A 25,201-nucleotide genomic window follows, 5' to 3' on the forward strand; every position below is an offset into this window, starting at 1 on the left:
AAATATCTGATCAAAAATGTTTTTAAGTATTCTAAATTATTTCTTCAGAGAAATTTAACTAGCATATTAATATTATACATTACAGTTAAAGTTGTTTATAACTGGAATAAATACTGGAAGCTAAACTGACATAACATAGAATCCCGACTTTTGGATTCAGAAGCCCTGAGTACAGCCTGCCACTTGCTAGCTGTGTAAAACGAGAAATACAATAATTGAGGCAGGCAAAGCAGGATCAAAACCATAAAGAGAATGAACAAAAAGAAAGAAAGAAAGAGGGAGGGAGGGAGGGAGGAAGGAAGGAAGGAATCAGGAAAAGAATACCAAAAAACAAAGAAAAAGAAAAATCAGTTATATAAAAGCACTATATAAATTGTGAAGCAGAAAACAAATATTAGGTATTAATAAACTCTTGGTGGACACATCCCCAGATCCATTTAAATTCTCAAATCTGCAAATTCTATTGCATCATCCCCATAAAAAATGTGTTTTCTGTCTAGACAGAACTATCACTTTCAGTCCTCTTTACTTCTTTTTTCCCCCACAAAGAACATGTCTCTTCATGAGATTTACTGCATCAACGACAAAGAACCAGGAATGAGAAAGTTACATTAATATCTGGTACTGGATGGTTTGCTAGACTCACTCACTAGCTGGGTGATTCACCCAGGCATCAGCTGGAACATGGATACCCAGCAAAAGCATACATTTAACTATATAAAGCAGCTATCAGGGGCACCTGTCTACTAGCTGATGTCATAACATTAAACCCACCAGTGCCAAGAGTCTATGTGTTATAAGACATAAGACCCAAAGGAGTGTTTGACCTGATAGAAAAAGTTTGCACATTAACTTTTTTTTTTTTTTGCAAAAAGAATAGAATTTCATCAGAAGACGTTTCTCCAGTTACTCCAGATAAGTGGCCCCCAGTGCACAAGCCAGAGGAACTGGGTATGCTGGTCACAGTTTTCCCTGGCCTCTTTTTTTTTTTTTGACTGCTTTGGGTCTTCGTTGCTGCACGTGGGCTTTCTCTAGATGCGGCGAGTGGGGGCTACTCTTCGTTGCGGTGAGCAGGGTTCTCATTGCGGTGGCTTCTCTCGTTGCGGAGCATGGGCTCTAGGCGCGTGGGTTTCAGCAGTTGTGGCTCGCTGGCTCTAGAGCACAGGTTCAGTAGTTGTGGCGCACGGGCTTAGTTGCTCCGCGGCATGTGGGATCTTCCCGGACCAGGGATCAAACCCACGTCCCCTGCATTGGCAGGCGGATTCTTAACCACTGCGCCACCAGGGAAGTCCCTTAAAATGTTTTAACTGGAGGAAAATACATTCCTGGTATGATTCTCTCAACTACTTGTCCATTTTTCATAATAAAAAATGATAAACACATGACAATGATATCTCAAGAATTGCTGTAGAGAGTTTGTCTACAAATTGCCTTTTCAATAGTTCTTGTCCCACTATCACCACTGAACATGTTCCTGCTTTTTAGCCTGATAAACAGTAAAGTTCTTGAATGGAGAAAAGTCAACTCAATCACTTTGGTGTCTCTGATACAATGCATGGTATGTAGTAGATGATCTATAAACATTTATCAGCGTAACTGAACTTGAACTAATTATGATGAATGCAAACAGAAACCAACAACATAGGGTTTGAAAAGATGAGACAACAGAAGAAATGTCAGAGATTTTAGGAAGCAAATACCTCATCCAAATACTTATTTCTCGTCCAAATACTTATCCTATAGGTAAAATCTCATTATAACAACCTCCACTGTATCTCCAGTATTTTTATCTTAAAAAAAATTAATATATTCCAAGAACAATATTCCTCATTTCCAGGACCAGGAGAGAATGCTAAGTCTTTGACAGTGAACAGGCAGCCAAACGGAAGTGCCTGTGAAGACAGTCAGAGGGAAGAAGGTGCCGCCCTCACACTGCTCCTCCATCTCCAGCCTTTCTGAGTGGTTCTTAGCTGCATTTAATTAGCCTTGAACGCAGACATGGATAAATATTTTGAGAGTAGGCGGGGGGCTTAGAGGGTAATTATCCGACAGTGGGCAAAGACAACTCCAAGGGAGCCCGGCTGTAGCTGCAGTCAAGTCTCTCTTCTCTACAGAGAAAAACGCACATTGGAAAGAAGTCCATGATTCAGAGACTGTTGGTTGGACATGGGCCAGAGAAGACATTAGTTATATTAGGCTTTTTATTACAAAGAATATGTTGAAATCTGAGCAAAACATGCTCTTACTGTGGGTCATGAGCTCTCACATAGAAATAAATTTGCGCTGAATAATCATTCAACTATAATGAAAGATATAAGAAAGGGATTTTACTTGTATACAACATTCAAAAACTAGCTTCATCAACACCAGGATGCATGCCTGGTTCTGTTCTAAGCAAAGCAAAAAGAACTGTACAGTCAAAGCCTTCTTATAAAACTCTATTTAGCCAAGGTCTTAATAAGATCTTGGCTCTAAAAATCTGGCAGTTCATCGAGAGGAAAACGGAAATATGCTCAATGTCATGGGCCATGGGGTGGGACCCAATGTTCTAGCCTCTGGCCGGAGGTCAAATCCCCAGAGGCCTCTTGTTGTTTTGACACTGCTTGAATAGTTTTTTCTATTATTTTTGTCCTTACTGAACATACAACATTAAATAATTACTAACTTCCTTCATTTGAAAAGGTATGTTCAATGTAGAAAATTTGAAAACACAGTGAAGAAAAAGAAATTAAAAATAACCTCTAACATCTACTGCCCTACCCTGCCCTTCGCACCCAGTAAAGAATTACCCTGTTAATGCTTTTACTTTAAATAAGAAAGGGGGTGAAAACAACAGGTCTTAACTCACCTGAAATTATTGCAGCCAAGGACTACTCCAACTATGTTCTTGCCAATGTCGTGCACATCGCCTTTCACGGTAGCCAGCACAATGGTACCTTGGTAAGGGTCCTGGAGAGGAAGCCAAGCAGCTAAGCATCGCTGTGGTCACTTCAGAGCAGATCACCCAGTTCTCCAAAGCCAGACAGGTATCAGCACAGAAAGCAATTCAATACAATCAAGGCAACCTCAAAGATGGACCCGGGGGACTTCCCTCGTGGTCCAGTGGTTAGGACTCCAGGCTTCCAATGCAGGGGGTGTGGGTTTGATCCCTGGCTGGGGAACTAGGATCCCACGTGCTGCGTGGCATGGCCAAAAAAAAAGAAGATGGACCCAGAAGCTAGGTCCCATGCTCTGTGAGAAGGCGGCTGTAAGCCCCAGCAGCTCGAAGGAAGCCCGCCCAGCTGGTTAGCTCAGGGGGCTTCAACCATGATCATGCATTCCATCACCTCAAAGGACAGTTTAAGTTCAAATACAAAACAGTCCCATCGCTGAAGATCATATCCTTAACCCCCAAAACCTGTCTGATAAACATTCACTATTAGCAGTAAAGGGAGAGGAAGGAGCCGGTGAATCGCACGTGTCCTGTCAGATGGGAAGGACCACAACAGACCAGTGCAGGGGGGCTTCAACACTGTTGCTCCAAACTGTCAGCACTCCCTCCCTCGGAAAAAGGGAGGGAGGGAGGGAGGGAGGGAGGAAGGAAGGAAGGAAGGAAGGAAGGAAGGAAGGAAGGAAGGAAGGGAGAAAAGAGAAAAAGAAAAGAAAAAGGCACGCAAGGCAAACGGGATTTTTATAAACACTATGCAAGAGCCATTCACAAACTCAGATCAATTTTAGAATTCAGAATCCTAGGGGCCAAAGCTGCCTGAACTTCACAGGGGGCTAAACAAGGTCAAAAGCTTAATGATTTACTGTGGTGGTACAGCCAACAAGAATGGATCTGAATCCAGAAGTGGTGACAAGAACATGACCAGCACACAGGAAATACTCAGTTAAGAGGTTAAGAGGTTATCCAAAACTAAACAGCATCTCAAGGGTAGGGACCAATCTTTTTTAGCTACAGTGTCGAGCATAGTACCTGGCACGTAGTAGGAGCTTTGTAAATAGTCAGTAGATGAATGAACAAACTGCTTTTGTCTTGAAATCATGGGCTTTGTTTGAAAAATTATGTTCCTATTAAAAATTTCATGAAGCCACATTTATGGGAAAAATCCCAGGGTATTCTGATATTTGGTAAAAGAGCTGGATCATTCCTCCCTTTCATCTTCAATGACAAACACAGCCAAGCCTGATGGCTTAGGTCCCTACCCACACCCCAGTAAGAGTGTGCAGAGCCGATCCCCACAGGGCCCACGGGCTCGGACAAAGTGACTCACCTTGTCTTCTATCGTGCCAGGAAGCACTTTGGTTTCTTCTCTCTCTTTTTCCATGAAGGGAATAAGGTGACCCACGGCTTTCTTCATGACCCGAGCTGACTTTATAACCTGGGGTAAATACACAGAGTCAGGCATCTTTACCAGAACACCTGGAGGATTGCTACTGGCCACTCGTGAAATTTTAGCACAAATTATTATGCATGCTTTGTCCTCAGGTCAGCCACCCTGGAGTCCACTTATGACAGTGGGTGGGGTAAGGTAGGAGACCCCCGTGAGGAAAGTCAATGAATGAGGTAGAGCAGAAGGAAAATAAGGCTAGAAGCCAAATGTTGCAGTTTCTGTCCTCTGAACTTCTGCACGTTATTTTTTCTCTGCCTAGAAGGCCCTCCATCACATCTCCAAGTTCTATACATCCTTCAGGTGTCAAGCTTCTCCTCCAAGAGCCCCTTGTCAGCCTTTTCTTCTCAATCCCCACTGTTACAATTCACTTACAATTAAGACTTATGCAAAAAAGGACCTTTTAAAGCTTACAGAATTTTGCAAACATATATTGGATAAGCGATTAATTTCCAAAATATATAAAGAACTAACACAACTTCATAACAAAAAAACAAATATTCCGATTAAAAAGTGGGCAGAAGAACTAAAAAGACATTTTTCCAAAGAGGATATCAAAATGGCCAGTAGGCATATGAAAAGATGCTCAACACCACTAATCATCAGGGAAATGCTAATCAAAACCACACTGAGGGCTTCCCTGGTGGCGCAGTGGTTGAGAGTCCACCTGCTGATGCAAGGGACACGAGTTCGTGCCCCGGTCCGGGAAGATCTCACATGCCGCGGAGCAGCTGGGCCCGTGAGCCAGGGCCGCTGAGCCTGCGCCTCCGGAGCCTGTGCTCCGCAATGGGAGAGGCCACAACAGTGAGAGGCCCGCATACCGCAAAAAAAAAAAAAAAAAAAAACCACACTGAGCTATCACCTGTTAGAATGGCCATCATCAAGATAAGAAACAACAGGTGCTGGTGAGGATGTGGTGAAGAGAGAACTCTTATGCACTGCTGGTGGGAATGTAAATTAGTCCAACTATATGGAAAACGATATGGAGGTTCTTTAAAAAATTAAAAATAGGTCTACCACACGATCCAGCAATTCCACTTCTGGGTATAAACCCAAAGGATATGAAAACAGGATTTTGATAAGATATTTGCACATCCATGTTTATCACAGCGTTATTTATAGTAGCCAAGATATGGAAACAACCCAAACGCCCATCAACAGATGAATGGATAAAAAAGATGTGGTACATATATATACGATAGAATATTATTCAGCCATGATAAGAGGATATCCTGCCATGTGCAAAAACCACAGATGGACCTTGAGTACATTATACTAAGCAAGATAAATCAGATAGAGATAGATAAGTACTGTATGATATCATTTACATGCGGAACCTGAAAAAGGCAAACAGGAAAGAAAAAACAAAATAAAACAGAGAGTAAAATGGTGGTTACCAAAGGATAGGGGATGGGAAGATAAGACTGATGGTATTTAAGGGTACAAACTTGTAACAAGTAAATAAGCCATGGAGATCTAACACACAGTATAATGAATATAGACAATAATATTGTACTATAATGATACAGTGTGATAAAAATTGCTTCAATGGCAATCATATTACAATATGTAAATGTATCACTGTGCACTTTAAATTTACAAAACAAAACATGTCAAATTTATTAAACAGACAAAAAAGAACAGGGCCTTTTATAAAATTCATCAGCGTATGCTAAAATTCATGAGTAGAAGTAGGATGAGAAACAGGATATTTGCATAGTCTCAAAGTTTCTCCCCACAAGTAAATTTACAGTGGAGAAACATAGCAGGCACCATTAACCAAATGATCAAAGTTAACCTCACCAGTAATGAGACACAGCAACATGATGGGCCTCCTGATATGATCCACCGAGAAGGGCACAGCATTATACTGTGTTATTCTTGCCCAAAATGAAAAAACATCAGACAAATTCAAACTGAGGGACAGGCTACCGTTATCAAACTGTACTATACTCTTCAAAATTCAAGGTCACAAGGAAAGACTCAGGAACTGTTAGAAAAGGCAGGATAAAAGCAATGTGGGGTTGTGGAACACAAAGAGAACAGCAGCGAAAACACTGGTGAAATCTGAATAAGGTCTTTCGTTAACAGTATTATACCAATGCTAACTTCCTGGTTCTGATAACTGTACTATGATCAAGTGAAAATGTTAACATTAGGGGAAGAAGTTGAGTGAGGGATACATGGACACTTTAAACTACATCTGCAACTTGTCTGTAAGTCTAAAGTTAACTCAAAAATAAAAAGTTAAAATAATAAGTCAACATCATGAAAAATAAAGACTGAGGAACTGCCCCAGATGGGGGGAGACTAAGACAGGACAACTGAACGCCCTTTATTTTGAGTGTGATTATGGTTTCACAGGTGCAGACATGTTAAAGCTTATCAAACTGCATCCTTTAAATACGTGCAGTTTATTGTATATTAATTATAAAACAATAAAGCTATAAGAAAAGATGAATGCTATGAAGGAAACAGGGGAAATGGGCAATGAATAATTAAATGTAGAATGAGTTTTTAAAAAATCAACTATAATTTTTAAAAAAGTTAAATAAGAAAAAAAAAAGAACAAGGACTTATTTTTTGTATGCCTCACAGACCAGAAGGCTCAACGTGATTTATTAACTGATGTGGTCAGTAGCTGCTGTAAGTCAAAATAAGAGTAAGAGTACTGGTTTTACTTGAAATATATCATTTAATGTATATCACTATTTAAAATGGTAATGACCTTTTCAAAATATTCATCCTTAAGGATGAGCACTGGCTGGTCAAATCAAATCTTAATATGATAATTTTACATTAATCTTGGGTTTTATTTTTTTAATTTAATTTATTTTTATACAGCACGTTCTCATTAGTTATCCATTTTATTACTGTATACATGTCAATCCCAATCTCCCAATTCATCCCACCACCACCACCACCCCCCCGCCACTTTCCCCCCTTGGTGTCCATACGTTTGTTCTCTACATCTGTGTCTCTATTTCTGCCTTGCAAACCGGTTCATCTGTGGCATTTTTCTAGGTTCCACATATATGCGTTAATATACGGTATTTGTTTTTCTCTATCTGACTTAATGCACTCTGTATAACTTGGGTTTTATTTCAATTTGGGGGTGGAGGAGAGACATGTGTTAGGGTAAGAAGTGATACAGAAGCCCAGAACATGAAGACTAGAACGCTGGGAATATCCAGATGACCTCTAACCTCCACACCAGTCTAGATGGACTTTTCCAGACTACTCCTAAAAATGAATTTAGAGAAAGAATGACCAGAATCACATCTCAATGCCCCTGAGCTCTTGTCAAAATTAAAACCTGAGAAATATACCCAAACTTACCCAAACTTAAAAGATAAAGGCTTTTTCTTTCAATTATGAAAATTTCCCCCCATCATTTGCCAACCTGAGGTAGAAACATTTTTCCAGCTCCAAAAAGATCACCAACAATTTTCATGCCACTCATCAGTGGCCCTTCAATGATATTCAGAGGTCGGGGATATTTTTCCTGGTTTAATCTGGCTTCCTCAGTATCCTCAATAATGTATTTTTCAATGCCCTACACACACACAAAAAAAATAGGAAAAATATCACAGAAAAAATTGGCTTAAGTTCAAATAGCCAACAAAGAATAAATCATGGAAATACTTAAGATTATGAGTTTTGGAATCAGACTGTTCAAACCCTGGCTCCTATCACTAATTTAGACAATTCATTAAACCTCAGTTTCCTCGATTAATATATCACACAGTACCAACCTCATGTGGTTATTCTGAGGATTAAATGAGATAACCCGTGTAAAGTGCTTAGCTGGCTTTATCGATATAAAGTAAATATTGAGTAAAAGTGAAAAATTAGTGACAGAAGGAGTACAAATAAGTTCAAATTCATAATAAAATACACTTTTTTTTCTAGTGGTTTAACAGGTTATATATTAACAAATATCTCCTGTGAAAACAGTATGTTTTCTCACTGTAATGTTACAGGGCTGGGTTGGGGGGAGGAATAACAATGGGCAGGACACTTAGACGAAGTTCAGTCCATGAAGCTTCTACTGACCTGTCCTGCCTGCACTGGTCAGGCCCTAATCCTCCAGCATCCCCAGTTCAAGGATCCTTAGAGGTGGCTGACTAGTTCCACAACCTGAAGTAGGTGAATCTCAAAAGTCCAAGAAATTAAAAATTAAATTCTAGAGGCAAAAAAAGAACTCTGGGGCTTCCCTGGTGGCACAGTGGTTAAGAATCCACCTGCCAATGCAGGGGACACGGGTTCGACCCCTGGTCTGGGAAGATCCCACATGCCGCAGAGCAACTAAGCCCGTGAGCCACAACTACTGAAGCCTGCGTGCCTAGAGCCCGTGCTCCGCAATGAGAAGCCACTGCAATGAGAAGCCCGCGCACCGAAGCAAGAGTAGGCCCCGCTCACCACAACTAGAGAAAACCCATGTGCAGCAACAAAAGACCCAACACAGCCAAAATAAATTAATTAATTTAAAAAAAAAAAAAAACTCTGAAATTTTCCAGACTCACAAATGAGGAAATTGAAGCCAAGAGATTATTTATTTGGCCTAAAATTCCAATTATAGCAGAAGAGCCAGGATTCGCTTGTTGACCAAACGATAGCAACTTGGTCTCAGACAGCATTTCTCAAACTCGGCATAACTGACAGTTTGGACTGAATAATTCTCTGTGGTACAGGCCTATCCTGTGCATGTAGGATGGTCAGTTCAGCAGCACCCCTGGCCACTGGATGCCAGTAAAAGCTGGGACAACCAAAGGTGGGACAACCAAAAGTATGTCTAGATACTACCAAAAGTACTGGAGGCGGGGGGCGTGGAGGGCAAAATCACCCAGGGTGGTCCAGGGAACCTCCTTTGTCAGCTGCTGTCAGCACCTCCCCTCCAGCCACATCACCAGCCCTCAGGACAAGCCCCAGCCTCCAGCCCACACTCACCTTCACAAGAGCATATGCAAGGCGTTCTTCGATGGGGCCATTCCTCCACTCATCAGTCTGGATGACTTTCTTCCCTCCCTTGCCCTGAGTCTGGATTGAAATTTGGACAGAGAGATAACACAACAGGTCACTTACTCAGCTAATGGGCAGAAACAAACTATGCCTTATTCTTCTTTTACATTTCAAGGTCCTAGTAGAGTACCCAGCATGAATTAAGATCTTGGTAAATGTTTGAGGTAAGGAGAGACGGAAAGAGAGAAGTCTTTTAGGATTTGACCTTTTATTTTTTAAAAAATTTTTTCCTTCCAGTTTTATTAAAATAGAATTGACATACAGCACTGTGTAAGTTTAAGGTATACAGCATAATGAGTTGACTTACATACATCATGAAATGTTTACCACAATAAGTTTAGTGAGCATCTATCATCTCATATAGATACAAAATAAAAGAAAAAGACATTTTTTCTTGTGATGAGAACTCTCAGGAGTTATCCTCTTAACAACTTTCATATATAATATACAGAAGCTTAATTATATTTATCATGTTGTACATTACACCCCTAGTACTTACTTATCTTACAAGGAAGTCTGTACCTTTTGACTGCTTTCACCCTATTTTCCCTCCCACCATCCCTGCCTCTAGTATTCACAAATCTGATCTCTTTTTCTACGAGTTTGTTTGTTTTTAAAGCATAATCGATCTACAACACTATGTTAGTTCCTGGTGCACAGCATAGTGCTTCAATATTTCTATAATCACAAAATGATCACCACTACGATTTGAATGCTTAGTAGAGAGACAGAGTGAGGCTCCATTTTTTTTCTTTTCTTTTTTCCTAAAAGATAGCATCTTAGGACCAAAGATTTCCAGGACAGTAAGAGAAGCTAGCTAAACCTCATATCTGATGAGCTTTTAAAGTTCTCAACAAGGACCATCACTACCCACAGATATGTACAGAGAGGCTGTAATGAAGCTAAGTCAGAAATCATCCCAGAGGTGGGCACACTGCGAGGTGCAAGACTGTGCTCTCGGGGACTTTGCCGTATCATAAGGGAGGTGGAAATACACAAAGAAAGGTAAGCTAAAGAGAAAGCACGTGCCAAGGGCTGAATGAGGAGATGACACAGACGAGGCTAGGAATTTTGCATATCATCGCAAACTGGAGTGGTGAAGAGAGACTTCGAAGAAGCTGACAGATTCAGCAAAGGGACAAAAGCACAATGATCATGGTATGGAAGGTGAATGGCATTATCTGTTTCCTCCATCTCGACTGATGGCACTAGTTGCCCAAACCATAAACCTCAGTATCACTCTTGACTCTCCATCCATTCCTCACATTCATTCAATCGCCTAGTCCTAACGATTACATCATCTCAATTTTTCTTTCTACCCCGCTTCCACTTTCCTAGTGCAAGCAGCTAACTGGTCTCCACAGCCCAGGATCACCCTGGTCTCCAATGCATCTTCCACCCTGCAGCCAGAGGGGCCTTTCCAAAATGCAAACCTGATCAAACTGTGCCCATGGGAAAAAATTCACTGTAAGTTCCCTATTTCTCTCCAGATACGGTACCGACTCCTCTCCACGCCATACAATGCCCTGACCTGACTTCCTCCCAGCTTCATCTTCTGCCACTCCTGAGGAGCTCAGCCGTCTTGAACATTTCAATTCCTTACACTCTCCATCAGCTCTTTCACCCCCGGGTCTTCACTTCCGTTCACCTGACATTTATTCAGCACCTACCAGATGCCAGGCCCCAGCTGGATGCAAATCCTCCTCCTCTGGCAGGGAATACCAGTACAATCCAACCCCAAACATTAGCCTGCCTAACTCCTGTTGAGCTTTCAGGTCTCACCTGACCCAGCATTTCTGGGAGGCCTTCCCTGACCACCTCTACCTTTGGGTTCAGTGCCCTTCCTAAGCAGTCTAGAGCATCCTATACATGCCCTGTCACAGCACCTACCCACCACACTCAATGACAACTGCCTCTACACACTTCTGCATGTCTCACTAAGCTGCAGGCTCTGTAGGGGTATGTCTCTCTTACTACTTAGATCCTCTAAGTACAGAAAGCACAAAACAAAAATGAGTAAATATTAGCTGAATGATTTAATCCTGAACAAGAACGGATTTTCCAGAGCAATGTTTGGGCAGGATAGTAGAGGCCAAGTCACAGAGTGCCAGAAATCCATGCTCTGGAGTTTGGACTTAACCTTCCAGGCAGTGGTGGTAGGTAGGGGTGGAGGTGGGGGAATGACACAATACAAAGTTCTGAAGCTGCAGAGTAACATTCAAAGTAGTAATTTTTTTTCTTTTGGCCACATGGTTTGTGGGATCTTAGTTCCCCACCCAGGGATTGAACCCAGGCCCTTGGCAGTGAAAGCACCGAGTCCTAACAACTGGACCGCCAGGGAATTCCCATCAAAGTAGTATCTTTAAGAGAACCCTAGAAGGGGGAGAATATTTTAACAGTCCATGCTGAAGGCCTGAACTACAGCGGTAGGAACAGGAAGAGGAGGAAAGCACAAACATAAAGGCATCAAGTAATGGACAGTGTGGTAGGAAAGAAGGAAGGGCCTGGGGGGAGCTCCAGGGTTGAGGTCTGGGGTAACTGAATGACGCAGGGCTTTGTCACATGTCAAGAGACCAATGTCTCTCTCGCATGCTGAAAAACCTTAAAGAAGATGGCAATTAAAAAAAAAAAAAATATATATATATATATATATATACACACACATCAGCATTATTTACAATAGCCAAGATGTGAAAACAACCTAAGTGTTCATCAGTGAATGAATGGCTATAGAAAGTGTGGTGTATATATATATATATATATATACAATGGAATATTATTCGGACATAAAAAAGAGGAAATCCCGCCATTTGAAACAGCATGGATGGACCTTGAGGGCATCATGCTAAGTGAAATAAGTCAGACAGAGAAAGACAAATACTGTATGATCTCACTTATATTTGGAATCTAAAAAAAAAAAAAAAAATACTGTCCTAGAAGTGAAAAACAGAACAGCTGTGTGGGTCCAGAGTGGTTGTAAGTGTAGTGGTTGTTCCCCTCGTGATGGCGGGCTGACGGGGAGCTGTGATTCGTCGCCGCTGCCCAGCATCAGGAGAGAGGATGGTACTGAATATCGCTCGCCTGGGAAAAGACCAAAATTCAAAAATTCAAAGTACGGTTTCTACTGAGTGCTTACTGCTTTTGCACCATCGTAAGTTGGGGACCTGTGTATTCGCACAATCTGAGGCCATTCAAGAGCCATCCCACCCAGAGCAGAGATCCTCCCCGTTCATGCCCAAAGAGTACTGCCTAATAAACAAACGCCACGGGAATTGCATGGTCTCATGACACCTGGAATTTACTCACCACAGTTCAGCCTGCACCAAATCAGGGGAATTATTTTTCAATAAAGTCCATTACAGAGCTTAGGAAGATCAGAGACAGGACTCTTTCCACCTTTTTTAATAATAATGTTGAATAATCTATCAGATGAAACTTGGGTGCAGAGTTCATCATTTCATAACAAAAAGAAATAATCATTCTCTTATATAGAAAATAATTCCTCAACCCTTATTTGTCTCATAATATTCCTGCTTTTCACGCTCCCTTTGCACTCGGTGTATCCTGAGGAATGGCTACAGAGCTGACGACTCCTGGCAGTGATGAAAGCATACCTGTTTTGGTTATTAATTCCTTACTGGTGACAGAAGTCACCTTGAATGCAGACAGCCTACTTGACAGAGGGGTCAATGGCTTGTGATAAGTCCTCATGCTTACATGAAGAGGGAGGCACTTGTTCATAAGATGGATTGTTGAACCCTTGTAATTTTTTTTTCTTAATTTATTTTTAGCTGCATTGGGTCTTCATTGCTGCGCGTGGGCTTTCTCTAGTTGTGGCAAGCGGGGGTTCTCTTCGTTGTGGTGCATGGGCTTCTCATTGCAGTGGCTTCTCTTGTTGCGGAGCATGGGATCTAGGTGCACGGGCTTCAGTAGTTGTGGCATGCGGGATCCAGTAGTTGCGGCACGCGGGCTCAGTAGTTGTGGCGCACAGGCTTAGGTGCTCCGCGGCGTGTGGGGTCTTCCCGGACCAGGGCTCGAACCCGTGTCCCCTGCCTTGGCAGGTGGATTCTTCACCACCACCACCAGCGAAGCCTGAACCCTTGCAATTGTGATGAAGATTTCCCCGTTAACCTTCAGCTGTGCCCCAGGGGCAAAACCCCTCGGCAGCTCAGCAAGATATACAGAAACAAAAACTTGTAAGCAAATACTAAAAGTGAACAAAGACCGAAAAGAATGACTGATATAAAATACAAAACCAGCAAAACCATATATAAGAATAGGCTTATGGAGCCCTACCTTTCCTAAGCGAGAGCTGTCTTATCTGAACAGTGGAGAAGATGAAATAGCACATCACTTTATGGGTTAATTAAGAACGCTCTAGTATAACTTCCTGATATAGAAGCTATGCTGCCCTTCTGGCCTTCAGCAGAACCCTGTTTTAGTCAGTGATTCATGAAGGATCCCCCACTAAGTTGAAGGCAGACTAAGACAAAAACTGAATAGTGTTTCACACTCACGTCTCGGGCTAAGCACTTTGTCTACCTGAGTAGAAACAATCATGGAAATAGTGAAGGAAAGCTAGGCACTGTTTCTTATGTAATGAGCTGTGAAGCAGAACTTGATTATATTTGCAACCGTCAAGACATTCTGTCCTGGGTCCACATGAGAAATCAGAAATGTCCCAAGGAACTGAGCGGAGGGTCATGTGCTCACTGGCACTGAGTCTGAACTCCACTCAGCTTTCCTGAATGAACCTAAGGCTAACATGAGCGGTTTCATAAATCTAAATCTTGTCTCCCGTGAGGCTGATAAATCAAGGATGCAGTTAATCCTAAATTGTCCTATCCTTCTTCCAGAACATTTCAGTACTCTTCGAAGGAAGAGGAAAAGTTAGCAGTTCTGCCAGAGATGAATTCAGATTTTAACATGGAAAACATTAACACAGGTGGCAACACACACAAAAGCATTCTACCACTTTCCCAACGTGCTTTGTGAGAAAAATGTCTTCCCTTGCTATCACTTTCTGAAATAAATTAAAAAGTAAGTTTTCTTGAGGTAAAGATCTCATCTTTCCTTAAACTGAGTTCTAGGAAGCAGCACCCATAATAGATACTTAATACACCTAGGACTGCCGAACACATAATAAACGGAAACAAGGAACTGATTTTTGGATTAACTAAAATTATTCTCATGACTATAGATCAAATGTGTACAGACCTCAAGCCCTGAACTGTAGAACTGTGCCACAATTGGACTAGATCCTAATATAAACAGGTATAAATACAAATATAAAGCTGTAACAATGGGAACCAGGTAATCACACAGCCACACAAGGAAATGTCCAAAGTAGCCAATTTACATTATGAGGTAGAAAAATACCCAATAAAATGGAAAGATGTTCCCAGTATACTGCTAAACAAACAGGTTATCAAAAAAGCACTGAGAATATAGTTAACATTTTTATAAAAACTGTGTGTGAGTGTGCGTGTACGTGTGTGTGTGTGTGTGGACACACCTATTAGCACACATTCGTACTGAAAAAAACCAAAACCATGACTAGAAGGTTGTAACAAAATCTCAACAGTGGTTAAAAACGGGCAGTAGGGTTGTGAGGAATTTTTATTGTCTTCTTTTGCTTACCAGTATTTTGTACATTTTCTAGAGTTAATATGTATTACTTTGGTATGAGAAAAATTAATTTTACATTTTAAAATAAACTTGAAGAAATATAAATTAAGAATACTGAAGCAGATAGGTAAGGCCTGCTTCTCCTTGCTTGCCCTAATGAAAACACCTTCTCTAGAACTCTCTGTAGAAACCTTCAATGATTCAAAGACATGGCTGGATCCTTGCTTCTATGCTACAATGAAGGTCTGATAACACTAAGTGAATGAAAGATTCAAAGATAGGAAAAGCCATCCATCGGAACACCTCTCCCTACCTGGGCGTAGTGTAAGAGCTTCTCGGTGGCCTCAGGGTCTCTGTTCCAGATGAGGTCCTCACAGAGCTGTAGAAGTTCCTTGTGGATGTCATCATACACAGGAAGGTTTCCAGCATTCACTATCCCCATGTCCATACCAAACTAAGGGCAATAAAAAGAAAAATGAGGATTTCTAGGGATACTCTAAATCGGAGTCAGCGACTCTTTCTGTGAAGAACCAGATAGAAAATACTGTAGGTCATAGCTTCTGTCGCAACCACTCAGCTCTGCTGCTGTAGCAAAAAAGCATCCATAGACAGGATACGAGTGAGAGTGTGTGACTTTGTTCTAATAAAACTGTATTCACAGAACTCTGTGAATAAAGCAGAGCAGAGTTAGTTTGTGGGCCGAAGTCTGTAAACCCCTGCCCTAAGTACAAGTTGGTGTCAAAAGGTAAACAGGTGTTCCACTATACCTTGATTGCATGGTAAAGGAAAACCCCATGCATTGCTTCTCGAATGGCTTCCATTCCTCGGAATGAAAAGGACAAGTTGGAAAGACCTCCACTTACTTTGGCTCCAGGTAACGTTTCCTGGAAAAAATTTTTAAATGTGAAAATATTTCCCTACTTTGCCAAAAGCAGCCATCACATCCCTTAAGCTTTATTTATAACAGTGGAAAGTTAAAAAAAACCCAAACATATAGAGTTCAAAGTAATTCAGAGCTTCTTTTAGCTAGACGTAGACCACACCTTGCATATCAGGACATCACAAAGGCAGTGCTTCATAGTTTTTCCTACTAGATTCTAATCTCCCTAAGGGAAAATAAAAAATTCTGCTTTATCTCTGTATACTTCTACAGGGACCATGATAGGGCCACAATACATGGTGAGTATGTCATAAAATATTTGCTGGAGAGGGACTTCCCTGGCGGTCCAGTGGTTAAGACTCTTGTGCTTCCACTGCAGGGGGCATGGGTTCAATCCCTGGTTGGGGAACTAAGATCCTGCCTGCCGCACCGCACAGCTAGAAAGAAAAAAACTTTGCTGGATAAATAACAGAAAAAGAAAGAAGCAGGGACAGATAACAGAGAGAGAGAGACAGACAGAGAGAGCAAACAGAGAGTAGTTGGTCATTCACAGAAGGCACAAGCTACTAGAAGGCTTCCACTGCCTAAATGAACAAACTCGCAGGTTCACTATAAACTTGACTAAGTTTAAAAGGGCAAAAGGAAATTGAGGTTCCCACCACACCTTATGACATAATCAAGCATTAGTATGCGTGTGGAACAACAGGAACTCTTACTTACTGTTGGTTAAAGTACAAACTTGCTCAAGCATTTTGGGAGAGAGCTGGTCACTGTCTGCTACTGTGACCCAACCCTTCCACTTCTGGGTATATTTTATAGGGAAGCTCATGCAAGAGATATATACAAGAGATATATACAAGAACGCTCACAGCAGCCTTGCTCATAACATACCCAAATTGGAAACAAACCAAACATCTAGGGACTTCCCTGATGGGGAAGTGGTTAAGAACCCACCTGCCAATGCAGGGGCCATGGGTTCGAGCCCTGGTCCAGGAAGATCCCACGTGCCACGGAGCAACTAAGCCCGTGCGCCACAACTACTGAGCCTGCACTCTAGAGCCTGTGAGCCACAACTACGAGCCCATGCGCTGCAACTACTGAAGCCTGCGTGCCTAGAGCCCATGCTCTGCAACAAGAGAAGCCACCACAATGAGAAGCCTGCACACTTGCAAGGAAGAGTAGCCCCTGCTCTCCGCAACTAGAGAAAAACCCGCAGGCAGCAACGAAGACCCAACGCAGCCAAAAATAAAACATTTAAAAAAAAAAAGAAAACCAAATGTCTATCAACAGCAGAACAGTTAATTATGAAACAGGTATATGATGGAATATTATACATTAATTAAAATGACAAAGTACAGCTACAACAACACAGGTGAATCGTTAAAATGAGACTGGGTGAGGAAAAAAGGCATTAGAATCTTAAAGCTCAAAAACAGGCAAAACTATACTGTTTATACAGTTAATTCTCATTATTTGTGATAGTTATGTTCTATGAAGTCACTGCGAACACTGCAAATTGGGGAAAAAAACCACTGCTCCAATGGGAAATGCAGGGTTAGTTTCGTGAACCTCTGGTCCCAAAATTATCATCACTGATCAACATACAACCCTGTTTTATATGTGTTTCCATTTAAAGACATCTTGTTTAGTATATACTGTTGATTGCCTACCACTGAGCTCACAGCCAACAGCACCACAACTCGTGTCTAAACAAAATTCATCTAACACACATATTTTCTCCATAAGGCACATAACAGCCTTCTTGCACATAGGAACACTAAATAACACTTCAGCACAATGCGTGGGAGCCATTTAAATACAGAAATCAATCACCAAGAAAAAGCTCAAAAATGTGAAAAACATGGCACTAAACAGACCATGAAAAGGCCACTTGTTTACGGAATGAGGGCTGAACCCAGAGGTTCAACCCTGTTGACTCATCTGAACACGTAGGTCAGGCACTCAGCTCTCTCACCACTCTGCACATGCATATGCCTGTGAATGATGCAGAAGCACCATCAGCATTGATTTGGGGGTCACAAATAAATTTTAGTGAGTAGGTGAATTTGCAGATACAAAATCCATGGATAATTCAGATTGTGTATACAGAAGTGATAAAATTTTAAAGAAAAGCAACAAAGTAGAATCATAAAACTCAGCCTGTTGAAACATGCATAAAATTCAGAATGAGGGTGTAATGAGAAAGGGAGAGCCATGGGGGCACTACCCATGCTCCATTTCAGGACGCAAGTGAAAGTGAAAGCTATTATATGCTTCATAATTAATTATTTATCATACTCTATTATTTTTTCTATATTTCCTGGTATGTGTGTTTTACTTCACAGTATAAAATAACATATAAAAGAAAAACAATAAAAGTCCCTAAATTTCAGAAAACCAATTTACTACCTAAGAATAAGAATGTCAATATTCCTGGCCAATAAATATATGTTAGCTCAAACTATTCACTGGAGCCATGTGATAAATCTAAGCAATGTCTTGGGTAGAAAGGAGAAAAATACTCATACTCACTTTAATGACTTTTGTTGCATTGATAAAATTAACAGCATACAAGTTGTGTTCTTCCATCCCAGTACCAATGGTGAGGATATTAGGGTCAAAGATGATGTCATTTGGATTGAAGGCCAGTTTTTTCAAAAGGAGATGGTAGGCCCGGGTGCACACTCTGATTTTGGTGTCTGTTTCTGTTGCCTGGGGAAAGGAGTAAAAGATGTAATTTGAAATAGAAAAATGAGGTGTTATCTATGAAAACAGAAGGACAATTCACTTGTTGAAAGCGCTTAAGTATCAATGCTTGGATTTCATAGAAATCCAAATGCCAAGCAGCCTCTCAATGTTTATCAAATTATCTCCAAGGAGGAATTGGTTTAAAGTCCCTTTGTGTTTTCGTGGACACAACAGCTACACTACTTCTGTAAAGATCAAATCTTACATACACGTATGGTATGCTAATAAACAGGCTTCTTAAAAATACACACATATGGGGGGCTTCCCTGGTGGCACAGTGGTTGAGGGTCTGCCTGCCGATGCAGGGGACACGGGTTCGTGCCCCCGTCCGGGAAGATCCCACATGCCACGGAGCAGCTAGGCCCATAAGCCATGGCTGCTGAGCCTGCGCATCCGGAGCCTGTGCTCCGCAACGGGAGAGGCCACAACAGTGAGAGGCCCGTATACCGCAAAAAAACAAAAGAACAAAAAAAAACAAAAAACACATATGATAAAAATTCAAATACAACTAAAGAATAAATTTAAAAATACGTGCCCTTTCTCTCCTGGACCTGCCTGCAGTGTCCTAACCCATCACCCAGGCTTTCTTGGACCTTCCTGCAGTAACAGTCTACACATATTCAAAGATGTTTATTTATTCCCCACCTCCAACCCCACCCACCATAACATTAGCTAACTAACTTGTGCCTCAAGTCATAAATATAAATTAATATTACTTTTCAAAACAGTGACCCTAGAAAGCCAAGCACTGACTCCAGCAAATCCCAGTCCTCCTGTTGCTTCCCAATATCCTTAGAATCAGGTCCCATGCCTCCAATTCTGTTTCCTATCATTGCCCCTTCATCTACTCCACTCTCCCCACACTGCTCCCTTGATGTTCCTGAAACCCACCAAGCTTGTCCTCCCTCAGAACCTTTCTATTCATTGCTGCCACTGCCCGGGACACACTGTGACATGGCTTTGTGCTTTGCATCACTCAGGTCTCCACCCAAATGTCCCCTTTTCAGAGAAGCCTTCCTTAATCTCCATCTCTAAACCAGGCCCCTGCCACCCCTCTTGCATCCTCCACTCTTTTTCATGGTATCTCTCCTTCTAGAAAATATATTTATTTGGCAACTTGTTTATTATTTTTTGTTTTATTATTAATTCGTCATCGTGAGCTAGAATCAGTCTTGCTGTATCCCCAAAGCCTAGGGCAGTGCCTGCCAGAGGATGTGCTCAATATTACTGTTGAATGAATGAATGAATGAGGCTTTATCTCAGGGCATTTCTTTTTATTATTATTTATTTATTTATTTATTTATTTATTTTTGGCTGCGTTGGGTCTTCGTTGCTGTGCACGGGCTTTCTCTAGTTGTGGCAAGCAGGAGCTACTCTTCCTTGCAGTGTACGGGCTTCTTATTGTGGTGGCTTCTCTTGTTGCAGAGCATGGGCTCTAGGTGTGCGGGCTTCAGTAGTTGTGGCATGCGGGCTCAGCAGTTGTGGCTCGTGGGCTCAGTAGTTGTGGCTTGTGGGCTCTAGAGCACAGGCTCAGTAGTTGTGGCACACAGGCTTAGTTGCTCCGCAGCATGTGGGATCTTCCCGGACCAGGGATCCAACCCGTGTCCCCTTCATCGGCAGGTGGATTCTTACCCACTGCGCCCCCAGGGAAGCCCTGACTCAAGGCATTTCTGAACTTGGTCATGGAAACTGTCTTCAGGTCAAATTTACAACCTCAACGCGAGGCTTATTCAACAAATTTCATGCTGAATAATTTCTGTTTGTAGAAAAAAAACAAATCTGCTCTGAAGAAAAAATGAATACTTGCTATCACTACAGTGGTTCCAATAAAATAAGTCACATACAGTTCGGAATAAATGTGCAAATGTTCTTGAAAATTGTCCAACACCACTGAATTAAGTGTTGAATCTTCCAGGCTGACTACTTGGGAGGGAGGATACCCTTGACCAGATGTGAACATGAAGTATGGTAAATAAGCTGCTGATCACACACATCCTGACCTCTAGAGGGAGCTCTCAGGCGACCGCAGGGATGAGGGGTGCAGATACTGCTGTAGTTCAAGGACATTCAGTGAGGCCCCAGCCTCCAGAGAAAGGCGTGGCGGGGGAATTATAAAAAGAACTCACTCAGATCTAGGCTTCTGATTGCTCACCTACTTTGGTGTTCTTTTTCAACTGTTCTCCGTGATGTCTAATCTATCCCTGCTTCCTGCAGCTGCTGGGGTTAGAGTTTACCTCCTGCTGGGGATGTGCTCCCACGACTTAGCAGACCAAGGGACCCAGGGAAAGGACCACAAGGAGCAGGCTCTGCAGCCCCACTGCTCCAGGCTTCAGGGAAGGTGGCAGGCTCTCATCTTCCTTAACTGAATGTCTTCAACAAACTTCTTACTTCTTCCTTCAGCTAGTGATAAGGTTAAGATCAAGATGTGGGCCCAGAAGAAAGTGGTCAAGAGCAGGTCACCCAGGGTCACCTTTAGTCTTGGACTTTATTTCCCCCTTCACAGAGAGCCAGAGTTCTAGGTTCTAGGTTCATGGCCCAGCTAAGCTCACTAAGAGAAAAGGCACGGGGGTTTGGGGCTACCAGTGCTGTTAGCATTTCTTCATCACCTAGTTTGGTTGGTAGGTCCTGGTCCTTTCTTTCCCTGAGCCATGAATGACATCTCACAGGACAGGAATTCATTTCTAGGTCAGAACTGAATCATCAACTATCAGCTCTGCAAGGATGAGGCCCCTGTCAAATTGTTCTCCCAGCACCTAGTACACTACCTGCCACATTAATAGACAAGCAGCTACTGTCTGTTGAATAAAAAGCAAATCTCAGAATGCACAGAGTTTCAATGGACAGGCCTTTGCCAGGAGCATATCATGTTAGATTCTCCAAGGTTCTCTTTGTCCTGTTCCTCAGCCAGGGCTGTGAGATAAACATACTAATAAGCTTCAAGGCTTGAGGATTTCAAAGATGCAGAAGCTCTCAACTCTGGTGGCATGTTTTAATAACCCGGAAGGATTTTCGTTTTCTAATACTAATACCTGAACCTCACTCAAGACCAGTTCAATCAGAATCCTGAGATGAGACCTAAGCAACAGTATTTTTAAAGGGCCCCTTAGCGATACTAACATACAGCCCAGGTGAGAACCACTAAAGAGCGAGATGCACCTTCTCAGCCTGAGGTAGAAGAAAGCTCAGTGAAAATACTGCAAATCTATCTTTTATGATTTTATGATTTATCAGGTTTATTCTTAAGCTGCAGTAAAGCTAGACAGCCATCAGTAGGTAGGAGGCTTCAGTTAAGAAATCCATTGCTCAGGTTTTGCTAGATTATCACTTAGGGAAAAATGAGATAAGCATAAAACAATTTTTGATTTAGTTATCAAGGCTGATACTATGAGAAAGAAAGAAAAAGGATCAAAGACACCTAGGTTCTGTGAAAATGCACCCTGACAAGAACAGAGAAGGAACGGGACCAACTTCAGAGGCAAGTTAAAGGTTTCAAACTTGACTGAACCAGCTTAAAGTGGGCCACGGAACACAGCAGAGTTCAAAATGGAAGTGACAGAAAGGGACGTGTGTGCCACCATCAGAAAGGCACCGAAAAGTCAGAAAGAAAAAAGCTGAAGAAGGGAAGTTTCCAAGGGAAAACACAGGACAAGAGACCCGTTGGCTTAAAATCACTCAGGGCAAGGGATTGGTTCAGAAATCCCTGGAGTGACTTCCCTACTGGGGTAAATGTGTGGGCGTAAGCAGCTGAAGGTTAGGACACCCAGAGGCCGGCAGAAGCCGCAGGCCTGCAGACAGAAGTGAGGCATGGGATGAAGGACAGGACAGAGCACTGAGTGGGGTTGCAGGAGACGCAAGGTCACCTTGGAACGCCTCCTGGCTCACCCTTCTCCTGAAAGAACGGAGGCTGTGCCTCTGTAAGAACTCACATTTAAGGCAGAATGTGGATGCCAGGAACTCAGGATTATAGAGGAAATGGATAGGATTTCAGACGTGGAATCGACACCGAGAGGCGATCTGGTGAGGAAAAAGGGGTGTCAGTTGCAAACTAGAAACTGCAGGTGCCACCACACTGAAAACTTCTGAACTCTTTAAAGAAGACAAGTTGTTTTAAATGTCACCTTCTAGGAGAGGATGCAAATTCTGTGCGGGGTGAAAGGGAGGAAAGAGAAGGAAATTCTTAATATGTTTATCGATTCCTGGAGAGAGTGGAGGATTGGTCGGCTTTAGTACATTCAAAGGGAGAGCTAGGAAGGGGATACAATAGAAAGAGACAGCTCATAGGAAGAGCAAAGAAAAAGACTGACCTACTATCCAGAGATGTATTTAAAACCAATACCCAAAAATATTTAGAAAAGACCCATAACCTATCTAGTTTTGCCTTCCTTTTAACAATCGAGCTTTAACTATGAACTCTTTCCCTGCCCTTCAGATCTTTCTGGAATCCCACCATGCTAGATTTTCCCTGCTTCATCAGGTCTTTCTTCCACTTTCACCAAAACCTCTGAAAGGCACTGAATCTTGCAAGGAGCTGGGCGTTCTGCTAACCATTATTTATCCTCAGTGCCCAGAGCCCAAGGCTTGGCACAGAGGATTAAAATAGGAAAACCATATTTGTCCTTTCCCCATCAGCCAGACAACATCAGAGAGAAAAACGGGTAGCAGAAAAGAAGCTGCCCTGGGTTAAGAATTGGGTTACTCAACCTTGATACTGTTGACAATCTGGACCAGAGCATTCTTTGCTGCGGGGCCGCCCTATGCATTGGAGAGCTTTCAGCAGCATCGCTGCCCACTCCCACTAGATGACAGAGCACATCCCCTCCCAACAACCCAGTCATGACAATAAAAAATCTGTCTAGACATCGCCAAATATCCCCTGGGGTGGCAAAATCACCCCCCCCCACTTGAGAACTACTGGTTTAGAGGAACCACAGGGGATACAGCAGGTGAGGAGACCAGAAACCAGACTCATCTGCAAGGTCATTATCATGAGCCAGCAGGTGCTCATGGCTTTTCTCTACAACCTGCAGAGAGAGGCTGTTTGCTGGAAAATCCTACTCTGCAAAGCCAAATACTAAGGCCCAGATGAAGCAACGCCACATCCCAGCAGGGGCAAATGAACCCACTCAAATCTTCTCTCTCACAGCGAGGGGTGCCAGGCACATGCCAGGGAGCGGGGACCCTCAGCGTAGGAGGTATGCCTACTGTATGCTGTGCTGTTATTCCTGTAGGACAAATGAACACCTCAGGCATGGACGTCTTGAGACCAGGCGTGGCTCAGAGCCTATGTTCCTCATATCCGTACCACAAACTCCTACCTCTGAAGGCAATCTGGACAAGTCTCCTTCTTACAAAGTGAGAATTTAAAATATAACTACCTTATAAAGAAAGGTCCAAGGAGATAAATACTCAATCATGGCATCTTAACCAGAGAGGGGTGACCTCTCTATAGTCACTAAAAAGGAGGCCCCTGAAATGCAGAAATATATGTCAGATTTTAACAAAGCTGGGAGAGCGTTAGAGCGGAAACTCTGAGAATCAACTCCTAGGCGTGGGTCAACTACCTTCACCAAGGAAAAAAATAAAGGGCAAACTATTGATTTTGGTTTCCTACAACTATGTGTTTATCATACTATGGTGCATAACCTACTGGAAAATATAAGATATTCAACTCGAAAACAGTGTCAATTTATCTAAATTTTAAAAAGAAGATGTTATGTAATAAAACTCTAAAAAATTACTACCAAGGAAAAAAAAGCCAAAATCACAACAACAAAACAACACAAATACCTAGGAATGTTTTTGAGGTTTCCTATTTAAGAAAAAGTATAAAACTTGATTGAATAGTAACCAGAAAGATATATCATGTTCCTGAATGTCTCCCAGATACCAATTCCTCATTATTTTCTAGGTTAGGATTTATTACATTTTAATCAATATCCTAATGGAGTTTTATTTCTCCATAAATTAGAATATTATGTTCAAATCATTTTAACATAGGAAAATGTGCTGAATATAATGGATCTTTTATAGGATGATATTGATTATTCTTTTACATAGTTTACACACATGCAAACAAAAATAATATAGTCTATTCTACTATGTGATAACTGTATTTCTAAGAAAACTTACATTAGCAAAAATTGCCATAAAAATAATCACTTCAATTAGAAAAGGAGAATTAAATCTGGAGGTGAGTAGTAATAATTCTTCCCATAGAAATTTCAATAATGAAAGTGTTCTTCGTATTTTATATATTATTATATATATTATATATATATATATTTTGTTGTTGTTGTTACTTAGAGTTAAAAGTAACAGCTGATCAAAACTACTAACATAACAAAAAACACAGAAGTGCTTCCTTATATGCCTTCTAATCCAGGCTCGGGGCCAGTCCTCCCTGTCATATCTGGCCTTGACCTTGCAGTTTTCATTGCACTATGGATCACAAACATAAAGCAAAGACAGTCGCCATGTACTGGAACATAAGCACGTTGTATGTTCCTCTGCTTTGTTTAGTTGCAACAGTGGTCTTCCATTTAAGAGAGCT

At 41.8% G+C, this 25,201-nt stretch overlaps 1 protein-coding gene across 3 annotated transcripts in view; it reads right to left on the reverse strand.

Moving 5' to 3' along the window:
* MTR (5-methyltetrahydrofolate-homocysteine methyltransferase) overlaps nt 1-25,201 on the reverse strand; it is a 286,789-nt gene that overhangs the window by 206,637 nt on the left and 54,951 nt on the right. For all 3 annotated transcript variants that reach the window (XM_067711001.1, XM_067711000.1, XM_067711002.1), the window contains 7 exons: nt 18,436-18,615; nt 15,791-15,907; nt 15,337-15,477; nt 9,324-9,413; nt 7,777-7,929; nt 4,257-4,364; nt 2,849-2,949 (listed from right to left, as the gene is read on the reverse strand). In XM_067711001.1, the coding sequence (XP_067567102.1) occupies nt 2,849-2,949; nt 4,257-4,364; nt 7,777-7,929; nt 9,324-9,413; nt 15,337-15,477; nt 15,791-15,907; nt 18,436-18,615 (890 nt within the window). The remainder of the gene's footprint in view (nt 1-2,848; nt 2,950-4,256; nt 4,365-7,776; nt 7,930-9,323; nt 9,414-15,336; nt 15,478-15,790; nt 15,908-18,435; nt 18,616-25,201) is intronic.

The sequence above is a fragment of the Pseudorca crassidens genome, chromosome 16 (assembly GCF_039906515.1).
Source record: "Pseudorca crassidens isolate mPseCra1 chromosome 16, mPseCra1.hap1, whole genome shotgun sequence".
Taxonomy (NCBI): domain Eukaryota; kingdom Metazoa; phylum Chordata; class Mammalia; order Artiodactyla; family Delphinidae; genus Pseudorca; species Pseudorca crassidens.